We start from the raw sequence: 17,117 nt of genomic DNA on the forward strand, positions 1-17,117 counted from the left end.
TACTCTCTCTCAATTTCGCCTTTTCCGTTCATCTTTTCAATCCGAAAATTCTTTGGCTACCGTAATGAAAAAGTCTACCCACACAAAGGGGCACAACTCATGCGTGAGGATGCGATGTTATAACGTTACGGTGTTCAGCTCGCTTTTCTCTATTTTGATTTTTCCAAGCATATAAATTTTCAGTTTTCTCAGCTGTAATTTCGTCACAGTACTTTTTGAAGTGATTTCCTGTGTAGAAAACTTACTATCTGTAAAATAGGATTATCATTTTGGAGATTTTCATGCTTTACGGAGACACATTTTTCCCTCAATGAAATTTTCCGTCATGCCAGAGTGAATGTTTGAGGGGGGAATTGTGGAGAGACACAGTGGACCACAGTTGGAACCTGGCAAACAGAGGATCAAATGCTGGTCTTCGCACTCATTTCTCTTCTCAAGTTCATGCCTTTCGATGTTGCCGAGGAAATTTAGCGGTTCGGAGAGAATAATGGGGAGGAAAATAGATATGAAATGAGATTTAACTTGAGAGATCAAATTTTAAGCCATGAACGCCACAATTTGCTACCATCTACCCTCGGGGATTTCCCTAATGGAGTCCACGTGTATTGTTATTGCCGATGAGAGTGGAACTTGATGAATAAAACCACACGAGGAAAATGACACGGTCTAGAGGAGATGTTCACTAAATATTAAACGTTTTCATGTATATTTGCTATCCAGAAGATTGTACGTAAGTCTGAGTGGAAGGAATTGGGCATGATAGCTTTGATTGACACCTATATGAATTCTGAAGCATACATAATTGTAGAGAAGTACTGAATTCGTCTATTGGGAGAATGAATATTTCGTGGAAATTATTGCGTTTGCAATTTTATTTCAACTTTTAAAACAATCTGTTCCTTTTTAATATGCAGCAATATTATTTTTGTGTTTTTCAATTCTTACCACACTGATATATGAATTTGGTGATGCAAATTTAGATTTATTGACTTGTTGTTGATGAATTTATTTCTCTTTGATCAAGTTTCTTGATCAAATTAGACATTTGCAACGTGCAGACTGCAACACAGAGTTTGTGCCAAATTCAATTAGTTTGCGTATTTGAGTTGCAACAAACTGTTGGATGGAAGCAATTCGTAAACTGAGTTATTCATCTTCCCCAAATATTCACCCACAAACATCACAGCTCCAAAGAAATTTCCGTCTATTGACGGAGTCGCTCTCTGAATCAATGTTGCGATAGAAAGAAATGCCAATTTCTCCGAAATTCGATCGACAGTCATTCGTATGCAAATACTCGTATGAATGAATTCAGAGCTGATTATGGGAGAAGGCGGCAATTTGTGTGCGGAAAAGTGGATTTAGAGATTCCTTTCACGCCAACCTTGCTCTTGCTTACCAAGTCTCGGTAAACTTTGTCTCTCTCTCTCCTTTTTTACACCCAGTCAAACAAAACGATATCCTCTCTCTTTGATAGTCAACGATTGATCGAAAGTGAGTTCTAGACAAATAACACCTCATACCACACTTCTAACACTTTAAAGTGTCCGTTGTCTCTTCGTCACATTTGATTGAATCCCAGAAATTATATCCACACAATGTAAATTGCGTAGGGAAAGTCTGTTCACGCATTTCCCTCACGATTATGGCTGTGTGTTTGGTTCTTCTTGTTTTTCACCATTTGAGTTTTCCTCTCTTGCCACAACCGCAAAATCTCATGCCAAATAAAAGGATGTGCGAGAATATCTTCCGAAGAGGAATTTCGAGCATGTGGCGGTGTTAAAAGTTACAATGTGAAAAGTGACTGACAACATTTGAAAGGACTGTCGCGTGTGAAGGAAATTGAGAATGTGTTGACAATTTAGTAAAGAAATTCGTCTCTTCAATTGTGGCCAATTGCAAATAACAATCATGTGCGTTGTGTTATATTAAATTTGTCAAAATATCTATATCAAACCGCGTTGATTCACTTGTCAATAAATGTGTAATAATTTTAAGCCCCAGAATTTAATTTAAGGTTATAATGTTGATATGTGCAGTGGCTTGAAATTGTAATACTTCGTGGTTTGTTTTTCAACAATAATATAATATTAATTACATGTTTAGCCTGTTTTGCTGTTTAACGTGTGTGGCATTGAAAGTGTGATGTAAGCTGTATATGAGAGTAAACGCAAGGAAGAAGGGAAAATTTAATTCTTTGGCAAATATTTCACATTTCACTTTACTCTCCCTTTAATCATTTTGATTTATTTACTCAACACACCCCAACACCTCCGTCCGCACACACTTTGGCATGAGGTGGAAGTGTTTTTATCTCTCCGGGGATGATTTTTACACTCAAACATCACTTTCCTTCCACCCTTCCATAAAGAAGAACACGGGAAAAAATCATTGAAGCTGCGTCAGTCTATGTTTAATCGTATGCAATAAATTCTTGGCGAGATACTGTGGAATGAGCTTTAGTGAATTCCTCCCGGTAGTCATTCGGGATTTCCCCGCGTCTTACAGGAAGAGAGCGAGAGAAAGAGGAAAAATGAGTGGAGGAAGGAGACAAATGAAAAGGAGGAAGTAAAAAAATTTTCTTGGCTTTCCTCACACTCAATCTCATTGTTATTTAACTGTGTGAACTCTGAGAAATCAATTGATGGCTGAATGTACTTCGCTATAGGACAATATAATTTAATCAAAGTTGTTATTTACGATAACGAAGAGGTGTATTGAATGGCGGAAAGTGTGGTGAAGTGAGCGGAATACCTACACGTCGCCCTATTTTATGGTAAAAGAGCATAAACGGAGCATTGTCGTGACATTTATTATCTCTCGCACTCGCTCTTTTTACAATTTCAACTTTCTTGGAATTTGTCATATTAAAATTTTTTAGTGTTCTTTTCCAGTCATTTTTCCTGCTATTCTCATAGTCATGTCGGTTGTTTTCCTCCTCGTGGCGGCAAAACCAACAGCGTGCGGGTTTGCTTGTGGGGCCAATGTTTGGGTCCTTTTCGGGGTGGCGCAAAGTTATTCGCATAAAAAGCACACATTTTGACATGTGTGTGCTTTTATCCTGCGTCCCTCATGGACGTGATGTAATAAAAATGTTTTCCAATGTTGGCACTGACTGATGTGTATCACATTCGCATTATATTATTATATTCTCACCGTCGTGCCACGGAGGGCACAATCAATTGGGAGGATGTTCACTTTTTTCAGCTCATGCAAGACTTGCCCCCGATGAAAGGCTCCCGAAGGTGTTCGCCGCCCCCAAGTTGTTCTCCAGGTCGTCACACGGACCGGGAGAGAAAGGAGCGACCGACCCCCAAACTCCGGGCCCCGAGTCAATTGAAGGGATCTCCGGTTGCTTTTTCTGGGGCGCCTCTCTTGTTCTCCCCAGACGAGGGTCGAATTTCGTCGGAGGGTTGCGATGAAAGAGAGTCCTCTCCTCTGTGGCCAGGCAATCATTTATCAAGATGACTAGTCTGGGGCACATCCTTAGCCCCACAACATGTTATGATTGATTTTTTGCACTCAATGCGAATGGAAATCAATTTCCATCCCAACCTGACTTTTTGCCTCCCGACATATACACGTGAATGATGTCGAAAATATTGAGCCTAAATGGGATACATTATATCGAAATTGGGTTTTCAAGAATCCACCCTCTCTCCATCCATTACCTGAGAAGATGCTTCGCACATATCGAAGCTTGCGGCATTTCTGAATTTCCCATGAAATTTTGAGGATGTAATGCGGATAATCTGTGTTGGAATATTGCGGAAGAACTCTCATGATTCCATAAATGTTCGATTAAATATTCAGACAGCAATTCCTGGTTGAGATATTTGAGAAAACCACTGAATTCTGTCGCTCAGCTTCATAGAATCTGCATGAACAAATGACATCAGAATAATAGCGCAACAGCAATAAGGAGTAAAAGCTCAAATTATTTTTTAGCCTACATCATGACAAGTTTACAACACTTTTTCCTATTGACGTCATTATATGAATAAAAAATTATTGCTTTTCCTTCGGCAACCACTGTAAATGAATAAGCTTTCCTGGTGAAAGTTAACTTTGGGTAATTTTGAGGTAATTTTTGAATTGTCTTCACAATTAAAATGTAATTAAGTGAAACGAGCCTAAATTACAATCATTTAATTTCGTCCTTATCCTAATTTTTATTACACAACTGAATTAGTTATGAAAATTATGAAACAAGCAACATTGAAATTTTCATTTACTTTTTCATGTTCCATCAAAACCTTTGAAATTATCATTTCGTGTGGAATTCTGCGTGAAATTACAAGGAATTCTTTAGTTAATAGCACGTGTTCTACTCAAAATCACATATGTATCGATTAAATTTTCAATTATTGTGAGAATTTTGAAAATTTCTCCCTCAGCAGGTGTTTTATTCAGACATTAACATGACTTCCCAACAATGCGGTATTACCCGTGAAGATTTATCCTAAATTTCCTGTGCGAGACTTCCTCTCAACATACCTTCTATGCAGATTATTTTCAAGAGGGGAATTGCGCCCATGCTCGAAAACCACTTGATCTCATATGACGCTCTAATACAAAATGGATCACATTTAATTAACTCATTGCGCGCCGCTCCGGTACAAAAAAGCCACGCCTGGGGTTGGGGTTACATCACCTGACAAATGGCGCCTTTTGTCGAACGTCACCGCGAAATGACTTTCATGCGCTTCACAAGTCTTATATGGGTGTAATAAAAACGGTTTAATTTCCATTTTATTGTAATAGTGCCGGAGGGTGTGGGGGGAGGGTATGCAAAATTTTCCGTGTTACATATTCACGTGTGTGTGTGTGTGTGTGCTGTTAATGGGTTAGGCGCACATTGGGAAAATCCCACCGTGAGCCCTCCTTTTCGCTGTTTCACACTCAGGGGTGACTCATTTAATTCCACTGTCTATTTCATCCATTTTGCCGAACCTCCCGGTGGAAAGTCTCAATGTGGGATTGTATCTAAATTCGCTCCGAGCCCCTTCTTAATGATGTCACATTCATCAGCCACGCTGGGGTGACTTTGCGGCACAGTGTGAACCGATTGCTTTGTACACTATCTGACCATATATATGACTATTTGGTGATTCCTTGGCCCCAAAAGAGTCCTTCCAATTGACTCACATTGTACACTATTGCCTAGCTATTTCGCTTGTGACACGTTTCAGCCCAGAATAGTGACTTCTTGCACACAGCAAGGAAATTCCCTATCACGAACTCCTGAATATTTATTCAGTGTGACATGATCTTTTTCTTTTACCCACAAAAGAACTCACTCTCATTCACCCCAAACTGCCAAAATATACATGGCAGAGTGAATGGATAGCGTCAATGTGTCTTCCCCGGGCTTTTTCGGGGAATGGTGAATTTGCATTTCACCTGTGCAGAAACACCAATCACCGTCCTATCAAATTCAATACAATTCATTCATGTCGAAAAAAATAATTCTTGCTATTTTTTACCTTTTGACATGAAAGGCAAACAAGGGAAGGCCTCACACATATGGGAGAAGGGAAAATGGATCACGAGAGAATGGCAATAATGATATAAATATGGAGCTTTTCGTATTCACCCTCTTCGCGGATATTTTTCAAGTCGCGATGGGGTGGGTGATGATGAGGTGGGTGACAGTGATGTGTTGGTGTGCTGCGAAGTGAGCCACTTTCGCGAGATGGGGCAATAAACTTCGGCACAAGGGACTGAAGATCAAAGGGAAAAGCACCGGGAGTGTATGGAGTGGTGTGAAAAATTATACCCAGAATTCCTCCTGGCTCTATCCTGTTTCCATGACGATCAGCCTCTGTGGCAGATCCTTTGTGCCATAAGGCCACCTATATACAAGCTTATATGTTTAGTTTTTTAGATGAAACAGAACTATTATTACTCTTCGTGTATTTGTTTTTCTCCTGATGCTCAACATTATTATACTACTGCAGTTGCTGCGATGTGCAAATACTGCAAAGGTGAAAATTTCACCTGACTCACTATCCAGATACTCAAAGATAAACAGATTGACGCAAATGTTGCTGTGTGTAAATAGTGATGAATGAAAGTATCATGTAAAAGTTGTGTATTAGTTGAAAAATAAACAAGCGCAGTGGAAGAGAATTTTTAGAGAGCACAAAAATCATCTTCAATGGAAAGCGCACAAAAAGCAGCAGGAGTTCTCTGCGGTGTAATTTCCATGTATTTAAAGCAAACATCAATGGATTTGCATCAATTGTGGCATTTTGCAGCACAATCGACATTGGGAGCGTTGCACACATAAGAGGGACAATGGCATATTTAATGATGGTGCAATTAAACAAATGGGAAAACATGCTTTTTAATTTGAATTAACAGACACACAGTTACTGAGCGTTGCAGAAGCTTTTTGTCCACTTTCTCATATAGGTCAATTCCAAGGGATTTCACATTAACATGCACGTTTAGAGTACTCGTTTTAATTATAATGGGGAAGAGAATTGTCCAAATAAATCTGTCATTTTGCTCCGTCATAGCTGGTGTGTCTGTGCCTTTTTGTTTTGGGGTTGCGCATGTGGAGTCAGCCTCAAAAATAATGTTTTCATAAATTGAATTAAGTTTGGCGGCCATTCGAAATACACAAACCTCGTGAAAAACACTTTGAGCCAGCAGATAAGAAGGTTCGTGGTGAAGTTTTCCGCATTGGAGTGGAGAATTGCCACTGTTTGTCGCCAAATTACTTCAGCAAATTAGCTCCTTTCTGGATCCATTCCAATTACAGCAGAGAATGCAATTTCTCTTGTTAATTCTATCACTAATATGTCGCTATCAATTTCCCGATAAATATATCCTCCCCTTGTGTCTCTTCTTTGCTGCTCTTTGCCTCTCTCTAAATCATGCTCAATTGATTTCAGAGCTGTGTTTTTTGCTCCACAACCATTTGAATATAATCAATATTTTGAAAGAATATTCCATTTCATTGAATTTTCGAGCCACCAATTTGTCTTCCCTCGACATTTACGGGAGAAAGCGCAGAAACCCTAACACGAAGCTGCTGATAGGGATGCTGAAATATACGTGAAAATCCCACTGGTATGGGAAAAACTTTCTGCTCTCGTGATATTAAGCTGGAAAGTTTCTTGAGGAGTGAGTCTGATTATTGGAAAACCACCAAGTTGTTTTCAACGCACAACACCATATAATTAGAGTGGATTTCAGCTCACAGTGTGGCTGTTTCCCACATTATTTCCTCCGAGACATCCAATCTTCCTACACTCGTGCTCCTCACCCAGTCACGATGAAATTGATGAGGACACAGTGTGAGTTGATGGAAAATTCAGGAAATTGTGCTAAAATAATACAAAATCTACCAAATAGTTCAAATGACGACTATGGTGGAAATTGCAATGGTCTCTCGGTGAACCATCATCACAATTGTGGATGTTTGTTAATTGTCGACTGGGAGGGAAACATTTTCAATGCTGGATAAACTTTCCGACACGCATTTGAACTTCCATCATGACCATAGTTCGAGGGAACAAGGGACATTGTTGGGTCACACTGAGAGAAATTTTATCGCAACTTAATTAAATTGGCCATTGTTAATTTTGCGTTGTAAGACAAACATTAAAAAAAATCTTAGATGTGCAATTCAAAGGATATCAAAGAAAATATGGACTTTATGAGCTACGTGAAACAATATGGTTCCGTAGCAAAACTTTTATTTCCCAGTATTCTTCAGAAATTTTCATCGTGTGACCAAAGGACGAGGAAGAAAATTGCGGTGGGTAAAAGTTCTGTCTGCCTCACAATTGGTGTGTATCTCAACTTGTCGCCTGACCAATTTTCACATCTCAAAGTGGAACTCAATTTAAGAAATTCAATTAAAATTTGGCGCCACTCACCCTGTTACACACCCTCCTGACCGTCCTCATGTGGCGCAGCACGGTCCCTTTCGTGTGTGGCTTCGCCACGTCTACACCCACGCTTTTGAGTTCTTATACCAGTGCGGGAATCTCTTGCGCAAATCTCACATTGAATTTTCAAGTTTATATCGCGATGCGGGAGTTATTTTCACCCCCAACCCATGCAAGTCTTATTGGGTGTTGAATGGTGGTAAATTATTGGCTTTTTTCCTCACACATGACATTCGCCATTCAACAGCTCGATCCCTTTTCTCACCCCTCCACCCGCGAAGAGCGGGAATTTTCCATTCATTGACTTTATCATTGCTGCGCGTCGCGAAGTTGGGCCAGGAGGGAAAATTGAGAGACAAAGCCCGAAGATTTTTCTTGTCAATGCTGGGTGGGACGGCAGAAACAATGAAAATCATTACACTGTGTTTTTCAGTCACGGTTTTTCGCACCCTCTTCACGATCCGCCACGGCATCATCCATCGTGTGCTGCTGTGGAAGGAGACTCAATGATAAGGAATTCATGAGGGATGAGTGGAAAAAAGACAAAAGGATTGCCCTTTTCGCTTCCTTCTCCTCACACCAAACTGAGATATATTAGCTGAATGTTGCTTTATCTTCAACTATTAGGAACGTGATGAAGTGAATATTGCGATAAATAAATTCATAAATATGCAAATATGAGAACTCATATAAATACTTTTGGGAACGACAAGAAAAAAGGACAACAGAATCCTCCATCCAAGAGTGGGGATACATTTTTAATTAAAAGAAAAAAAAACGAGGGTAAAAATCCTCTCAGAATGAAACTCGTTAGTCGAGAAGTTTGAGAAATAAATTAGAAATATTATCTGCTGTTCTTCGAAAATGATGTCTTGCACAGTGTTCAACTTAAAAAAAAATTAATTGAGCGAGATGAAAAAGTCAATAAATTGTGTTCTTCATCTCAGTTGATCCTCTCGCCATGCTGTGATGAGGAGTGTTTTCAGAGATGCTATGAAAATAATCCATCATCATGCAAAATTAACCGACTTCTTCACGAGTCATTGAGAAATCATGAACTTTCCACTAAACGAACTTTCACACATCATTTGCACTCTCGTAAGAATAGAAGAGAATTTCGCAGAGGATTGAGAAGTGTTATCAAAATTTCAGTGAGTTGCTTAAAGAGTTCGTGGAATTTTTGTACAATTTGGCGTACAAAATTTCCATTAAGCATAAGTACATTTTTACAATATTGCCTCCTAACATTGGCCTACCTAAAGGTTTTCCAAATGAGCACTTTCTCTCAATTTTAATGAACTTCTTAACCCCTGAGTTGAGAGTAAATTTGAAGACAACGATAATGAAAATTGAAAAGTCGTCACAAATTATGAACCAGTCTAGCAGCCTGAGAAAATTTTCCATTTCCCTGAGAATCCCTATCAAAATATATCCCTCAAATTTATGCAAAGATGACTGTAGATGTTCGGGAGATCACCCATGGGTGTTAAGAATCATCCAATCAAGGAAGAATAATATTGCAACATGGGAAATTGGAATTTGCTCCTTTCACACACACACACAAACCCTTAAACCCATTTCCCATGTTCATTTGTGTATAATGTTCATGTATCAAATTTGAAAATTGCCATTCCGGCGACATCCTTAATTGCTGGAATAAATTCAACCGAGAGACCCTCTCTCTGGATCGCTTTTTCGCCCGCAAATCCTCTCTTGGAGTGAGAGGAGAGATAGAGACCCGTCAGGAAGGGCAAGAGTGTAAGAAGGGGATAATTAACAGATTTTATATTATACGGCAGACTTCGGAGACACAAAACTGTCAAAACTTTGTGTGCACACTCTGGGTGGGTGGATGATGTTCTCATGGGTGTGGTGGTCGTCTCGATATCAATGGTCTATGACATCACACCCGAATTTCCTCAGTGGAAGTGGCTAATGAACGATTCGAGCAATTAATTACAGTGTCAATGCTTTAAACTTTGTATATACAGCCATGAGGAAAGGGGGCGTGTGAGCTTTTTTCGGGCGCTCACAGAAAAAAGCTCCCTAACTTTCCCGTTGAAGGCGTTAACGAAGATTATCCCAAGTGAGTTTACCGACTCACACTTCTATATATAAATTCAATAAGAACAGCACGTGGAAGACAGAAGAGAGAAATAATTTCCCAATTTTATCCCCAAAGTATTTTCTCGTGCTTGATGAATTAAAAAAAAATCTCTCCTGCAATAAATTCATTGTGCAGCAATAATTCTCGACAAATAGCCAAGTTCGTGGATTGGGCAGAAATTGGGCACATTCGGACGATAAATCAAGTTCTTTGCCACTTTTCCTTTGTCAGGCTTCCTCTTTTCTTATTCCGCGTGGCCTCATTCTCGTACACACACACACACACTCACACGCATCCAAATCCTTTGGACAACTCGGCTGAGCTTTCAGGATGGGCAGGAGGGCAGTGGGTGTCAAGGGATGGAAGCTTGCACAAAAAGACGTACACCGTCTTTTCGCATTTGCATAAGAGTTTCTTGATGTATCCAAAACATCATCAATTACCATACCGATAGCGCTGTACAGAACTTCGCAAAAACTTTTCCGAGTTTTGCTCCATGCTAATTATGCTTTGCAACAATTTTTTTTTTTGCGTTCTTTAATGTTTGTGGAAAGTAAATGATATCCTTGGCAACTTTAAGAAAAGTTGTACATTGTAACACTGAATTAGCACATTAAATGACACAGTGTCAATTATAATAACTGTTTAAACAACAGACACACTTGTGTCGGCGAATGTCTCAACCTTGGGCAGAGCAAGGGTGAGCTTTTGCCGGTCAACGGACGGGACTAAATAAACAAAATATCTCTCCAATTGTCACGATGGGCTTTTTGTGGCGTCCGATGAAATTGGCAATATTGGGTGGAGTCTCTAAAAGTAAGATATGTTGTTGGGTTATAAGCAAGAAAAGGTTAGATTTCATGCAATATAAATTATCCCTCGGGTCCATAAAAAGATTGTCACAATTTATCCACTCACGTCGTGGGCAAAATGTGTGGAGAAGAGAGGGTTGATTTTAAAGAACAAACCCCATTTGTCAGTCAATGAACTATATCTTATGTTCAACTTTTTCCGCACTCGTTGAGCTTTTTATCTGGTCGATACTCTGGCGAAGAGTTATGACGCTTTTTTTCTCTCAGGCGCGACTCTCAATGATAATGCAAAATTGCGAGAATATATGTTGTGCGAATGTGTTCAGCATTAGCTATCGCTTCCATCGCGGTTTGTCTTTTCGGTGGAGGGAAAATGAAAAATAAATTCTCCTCTGGGGAGCAGTTACCCACAAATGGTCGCACAAGGAGTGGCGACAAACTTTTGGCCAAGAATTTAAAGTGCTTTCACATTTTACATGAGCAATCAAATCCGATTTCACTTAAATCATTTATCCGGGCATGTGCCAAAAGTAGCATTTCTCACACTTTCCTTCAAATGCTCACATTGTTTGGTGGTGAAATTCCCATCCATGACTGTGTCTCCAACTGAAGATTTGTGCTCAAAACTGGACTTTTTCTTTTTCTCGCACAGCAAAAGTTCACCGTCAAATTTTCATGTTCCTGGCTGCACATTCTCCAGGACCAATTTATGCTCTCTCTCTCTCTTTCTGCTCTGCCGGAATAACATAAAATTCCGCCCAGTGCAAACTCTTGACCCAATGTCTCATTACTTGTGCCGTGTGCTGCAACTAACTGCTCTTGTGTTTATTCATTTAAGCTCGTGTGTGCCTTTTTCGGAACGACGGAGCTTTCACTTCCGCCCGGAAACTGCACACGTACAGTATAAAACTTTCATCTGACAGTCAACGGAAATGGTTGAAAAAATGAAATTTCGTTTTTCACATGGAACGTCGGAGAAAACTATTATTCATCGTGGGAGTGAGAATGTTCCATAACTGCTTTATAATTGCATTCTGCAGATGCCTTTTCTTATCATCCAGAGCTCTTCTTTCGCCACTTCCTATCCCCCTTTTTGTCACCGAAGGCGATGGAACAAAAGGATATACGGAAACACTTCCAAATAAAACATTTTTCTCGTTATTATATGCATGTTTTATGCGGTTTTGATATGGGTAACTCGCAAATGATAGTGCAACACAATAATTTTTTTTTAGTCATAAACATTATCCGGAAATTGAATTGTCTGGTTATACATATTAAGGTGCTTTTTCTCTCTTGCTTGCGCACGTAATTTATGATATACGCAATGTTTGAACATGAAAATGTCCATGCATTAATTAAATGCAATAAAACACTGATTTTATAATGACTCTTAATGCACGAGTTGCCAGTAAATAAGTGAATATAACATCGAAAAGTTGCGAATTAATAATACTCGCCGTATAGTCAAGTCCCTAGCAGTTTAATTCGAAAATGGCTGTGGAAGCGAGCAAGAAGTAATCCAGTAAGAATCTATTTTAATTGTGCGTGCAGAAATGGAGGAAACTTTCAAGTGATTCTTCACATTTTCATGTGGCTTAATTTTCTTAATGAAGCAGCAAGACGACAAAATTGGAGTCGAGTGTCAAATTAATCTTCATTGCATCGGCATCAGGGAGCAGCAAATAAGTGGAACTCCGTCCCAACCACCCCGAGAGATGAGTGTGAGGGCAAAAGGCTGCAGAAGCGCACTATAAATTAGCAATTATAACTTTGTTCTTTCGCAATCTGGTGGAGAAACATCTTCCGGCACGAGGGATTCACCCCTCCCAGTGTCATCAAGTCACGGATTTCTCACTTTGGGGAGCGAGGGTGAGGCAGCCCGGGAACTTTGGCACTTAAAAGTGTGTGACTGGTATCTGGAGATACCCACTTTTCTGCCCATTTACACCCTCCTCCTGACTTGTTGTTCCGCTCACACAAGATTTATACTCAGCTTTTTTCTCAATCCTCAACGACCCAGTCCTGGTAATGCCTTTTGTATTGTGACAATCGCCGAGGCAGCGAAAATCTCCGCACGGGAATGCAGAACACTTTACTTAAATGTCTCGTAATTTATTGAATTCTCCACTCATTAGAGAGGAAGAAAATTCTTAAGTTTTCCTCGTTCATGGGAGCTTTTGTTACAATCTTTTGCCTTTTTTATCTCAATCTCTTCAGTGCTTTTCCCGAGCATTTTCACGAATGGGCATTCTCTCTTCCTCACTCTGCATTCCCGCGAAATGTGGAATCGTCGAGCCGAAAAGAGGGCATATCTACATACAACCACTGTACTTCCAGATTTATTTCAATTTTTTCCTACCTACAGAGATCAAGGAAATTCCTTAACCCTTTTGTAAAGCTGTGCTGTAAAGATAAAATTTCGCTTGGTGTAATCAATGTGATTACATTTCTTCAGTATTCCTTCAAGATGATAATCTTTATCCAATTTCAAATGTATATTTGTAAGAAAATTGTACACAGTTGCACAAATAGCAGACATTATGATAATTTAGATGAAGAAGGCGCAACTCAGTGAATAAAAGGAAGTCAGGAATGAAAGCAAGAAAAGGAGATATGAGAGAAATGTAAGAGCTTAATATTTTCAACTTTATGAAATGAAAAATATATGTGAATCTCTTAACATAGTCTCAAGACTGGTAAATGGAACATAAAGAGCTTATTTTATTTTATTCATAAAAAATATAACTTGCATTCTCTCTGCCGCCCCGAAAAAAAGAAAGGGAAACTTTTCGCCCGTAGACTCATTTTGCAAAGTGGATGGATGACTTTTGAAGTGGAACATTCGTATTAATGCCGCTTTTTTCGCTGACTTTCACCCGCTTGCGTTGAGTCTTGCGGTGGGCGAATAATTTTTAAGTAAATAAATAAACTCTCCTCTCTAGAGTTGTGTGTTCTCGGCAACAATTAAATAGGCTAATTTCTTCGTATTCCCTGTTCTGGGTCAACAATGTAATTTTCAAGGGATGTTTTTTTTTCTCTTCATAAATCTCTGAGAGTATTTTCAAATTTTCCACCTCTTTGTGTTCTGCCAATGTGAAAAGAGCAACTTTATAAGCTCATTTCGAACAATGAGACGAACTTTTTTCTCTCCAAATAAATAGCCATAGTCAGTGAAGAATGGGAAAACAGGGAGCAGAAGAATGGCTGGTTGGAAATTGAGGCTAAACGTGGCGAAGATGGCCCCAATAGATTGGCTTGACAAAACGGGATATTCATGTATGATTCTGTCCTAATATTCCTCCTTTCTCATTTTTCTTTGCAACTCCAATATCTTGGGGATGAGAAATATTTGCTGATTCACCCACTGACAAATACATATTAATGTCACGACAGAAGCCCAGATGGGGAGTGTCCTTTTGTCCTCAATGGGAGATGTCCTCTAAAGAATTCACACTCTTTCTTCTCGCCAACAGATAAATCACGGGGAGACGCAGTACTTCTACACCACTGACAACCTCATCATGGCGCACGCAAGCCTCCGCCTGCAACTCCAAAGCAGCCACTTTGGCGGCCCGGTTCCCAGTGTGGGCACAGGCCTGGTAATGCGGTGTACCGCCGAAATCGGGAACCTCTATCAAGAGTACACGGAAGTCGAGCTTGGAGTGCCGCAGCGGGATCCAATTCCAGCGCGAGGTTTGTGGATGTTCTCATTACCATTTGCACTGCATGATTTTCATTTTCACACCCTGAAGACCTTCCACAGCAAGTCTGCAGCGAGATGACGAGATTTCATGCTTTCGACTTTTAATTAGTGTTTTCAGATTGCTGGAAACTCTGCGAGTGTTTGAGAATCACTGCGCAAATGGGAACTTGTACCTATTATTTACTCATTACGTACAGCGAATCAGGATGCGAAGAGGATAATCAGTGAAATTCATTTGCAATAGTTATTCTCAAATGTTATCGTAAACTTCAACATGAACAGACAGACAGTTTTCCTGAAATACGAAAAATCATGTCAATTTATTACACTCATTTCCACGCAAAGAACAGTAATAACACGATTTTTTTTTAACCCACAAAATGTGTGAAAGTAAGCGGTTGTAGGTGGATAAATTGTGGTAAAAATCGTGAAAAGCTTAGTGAATAAAATTGCTCAGAGCCAAACTCCAATAAAACAAATATTTTCCAATATTATTGCGTTTCCATCGAGGAGCTTTTTGTCGGCAATGAGCCCATTTACCAACAGTAGTTAGTGTCGAGGGATTTTTCCCGGGCATCGCTGGTCTATGGTTGAAAATGGAAATGAATTGATGTAACTTTTGCTAAAAATTCATATTTATGATACTGTACAGGCACTGTTTCACACATTGACTGCGTTTTTCCTCCCATATCACACTTTTCGCGTCTCCACAAGTGTTTTCCTCTGTGGAATGGTAATCAAATTATTTGATAAAACATGACAATTACAGATGCATTTTGACTGAGGTTCTCTGAATTTTCCACTGTCGCGCGGTCGAAAGCTCATCGGAATTGCATATCTCCCGGCGATATTCAGTGAATTAGGCGACCGTTGGCCATTGTTCAAAATTGCTATGATTCTCCTCTGGTTTTTTTTTTGTGCAAATTTGATTTACTCTGCTCTTTTTTCCCTTACTATTTCAGTGACATCATCTCGATCTCATTGTCATCACGCAGATCTCCGGCACTTGCTGTTTACTTGGATTGCATCATTTGTGATGGTGCGTTGCGTCAATGTGAGATAGTTACTCTACTATTAAGTACACTTCTTAAGATTTAGCAGCAGGAAGATGAGAAAAAAAATTGTGAGACAATGACACAATGGAATACTCCACTTAGAAGCTTCTTGATGAATTTATAGGACAAAGAGAGGCGATGACGTGTGAGGAAATTATTAGTGAAGAGTTTGTATGCGACATTGAGAAATTTTTAGTTAAAGAAAAATATACGCATTTTAATAGACAATTAATGGTGTTGCATAAGGATGAAAGACATGATTTCCATTACATCTAAGGTAAGGCAGCAGCGCAGTAATCAATAAAATATGTGTAGGTAGAGGAATAAAAAAGAGATCAAAAGAAAGAATGTAAATATTCAAGTTCTATCTCACAAAATGATTAATTCCTTCTGAAGAACTATTTTTCCCCCATACTAAAGATTAATTGAAAGTGTTATATTTGTATAATCATATCTTATGGTAAGACTCAATGCAGATGGTAAAAATAGAGATACTTTAATGTAAATGGCTGTCCGTCCTCGAAAGAGCGATTACTTCATCGAAAGCATCTTCTATATAAGATTAAGTGTCTCCCGCTGTAAGAATTCATGCGCGACAGTACATAAATATTTCACATCAATGGAATTGTCAAATAAAATGAAATAATTGACATAGAAACTATCCATATAAAATGATTCCTTTATTTAAACAAAGAGCTCCATGCAATGTTAAAATGTTTAATAATTTCGTAAATGGCGAGGAAAAACATACAACTAATATCCGGAAAAATGTCGAAAATTAATTGAATTTTAATGTTTATACAATAAAATGTAATAAAGGACGAAAAGGGCAAAAAGTAAACAATGGAAGGAATTATTAAAATTACTGATATGAAAATCGAATAAGCCTAAAGGGAATTAATGTATAAATATTACTATTGTAAAATATCTATAATATAAATGAATGGAAATAAATTTCAAACATGAATACTCAATAAATCAAAAGCCAGCATTTTTTTTTGTTCAAAATCCCACAACATTCAATATCTTCAATACGCTTTTGTTGGCAGTTTCTGACGAGCGTCAAATTGAAAAGATACCTCAAAAGTTCTCTGGGGTGAGCAAAAAGCGCGAGAAACTAGTTTTCCTCTCTTGGATACTAATTCATTTCGCATTGACATTGTTTTTACCCATGCACTTAGCACGAGAGGAACAAGTGAAGCACTTGAGTGGTATTTCTGAAAAACATTGAACTTGGCCCATAACTAGCATAGAGATATTAATAAATACATGAGGTCGGTTGGGACAAAGGAGGAACAAGCAGAAGCGTACACAGTTGCAGATTCAACACGATCATAAATCATTCTTTTTCGCCAACATCTTGATTTGTCCAAAACTCCAGTGTGGAAACAATGAAAAAGTGAACATACAAACGCTTGATGTGCATAAATAAAATCGATGAGATAATTTATTGTGGCGATTTTGCAATATTTTTAACAAACAATTAAAATCATTCAGTTAAGTATTCGCGCACGAGTAATGCATTTACAGCAG

The 17,117-nt window shown here is 38.9% G+C and overlaps 1 protein-coding gene across 2 annotated transcripts in view; it reads left to right on the forward strand.

The window, feature by feature from the left end:
* The window catches only part of LOC132257949 (uncharacterized), a 60,317-nt gene extending 43,764 nt beyond the window's left edge, over positions 1 to 16,553 (forward strand). The window contains exons 6-7 of one of the 2 annotated variants that reach the window (XM_059755020.1): positions 14,300 to 14,519; positions 14,639 to 14,828. In XM_059755020.1, coding sequence (XP_059611003.1) covers positions 14,300 to 14,519; positions 14,639 to 14,757 — 339 coding nt within the window. In that variant the 3' untranslated portion in view covers positions 14,758 to 14,828. Of the gene's footprint in view, positions 1 to 14,299; positions 14,520 to 14,638; positions 14,829 to 15,491 lie in introns of those variants that run through there. The other variant, XM_059755021.1, reaches the window with a different exon arrangement.
* The last annotated feature ends 564 nt before the right edge of the window (positions 16,554 to 17,117 follow it).

The sequence above is a fragment of the Phlebotomus argentipes genome, unplaced genomic scaffold (genome assembly GCF_947086385.1).
Source record: "Phlebotomus argentipes unplaced genomic scaffold, Phlebotomus argentipes genome assembly scaffold_4, whole genome shotgun sequence".
Lineage (NCBI taxonomy): Eukaryota > Metazoa > Arthropoda > Insecta > Diptera > Psychodidae > Phlebotomus > Phlebotomus argentipes.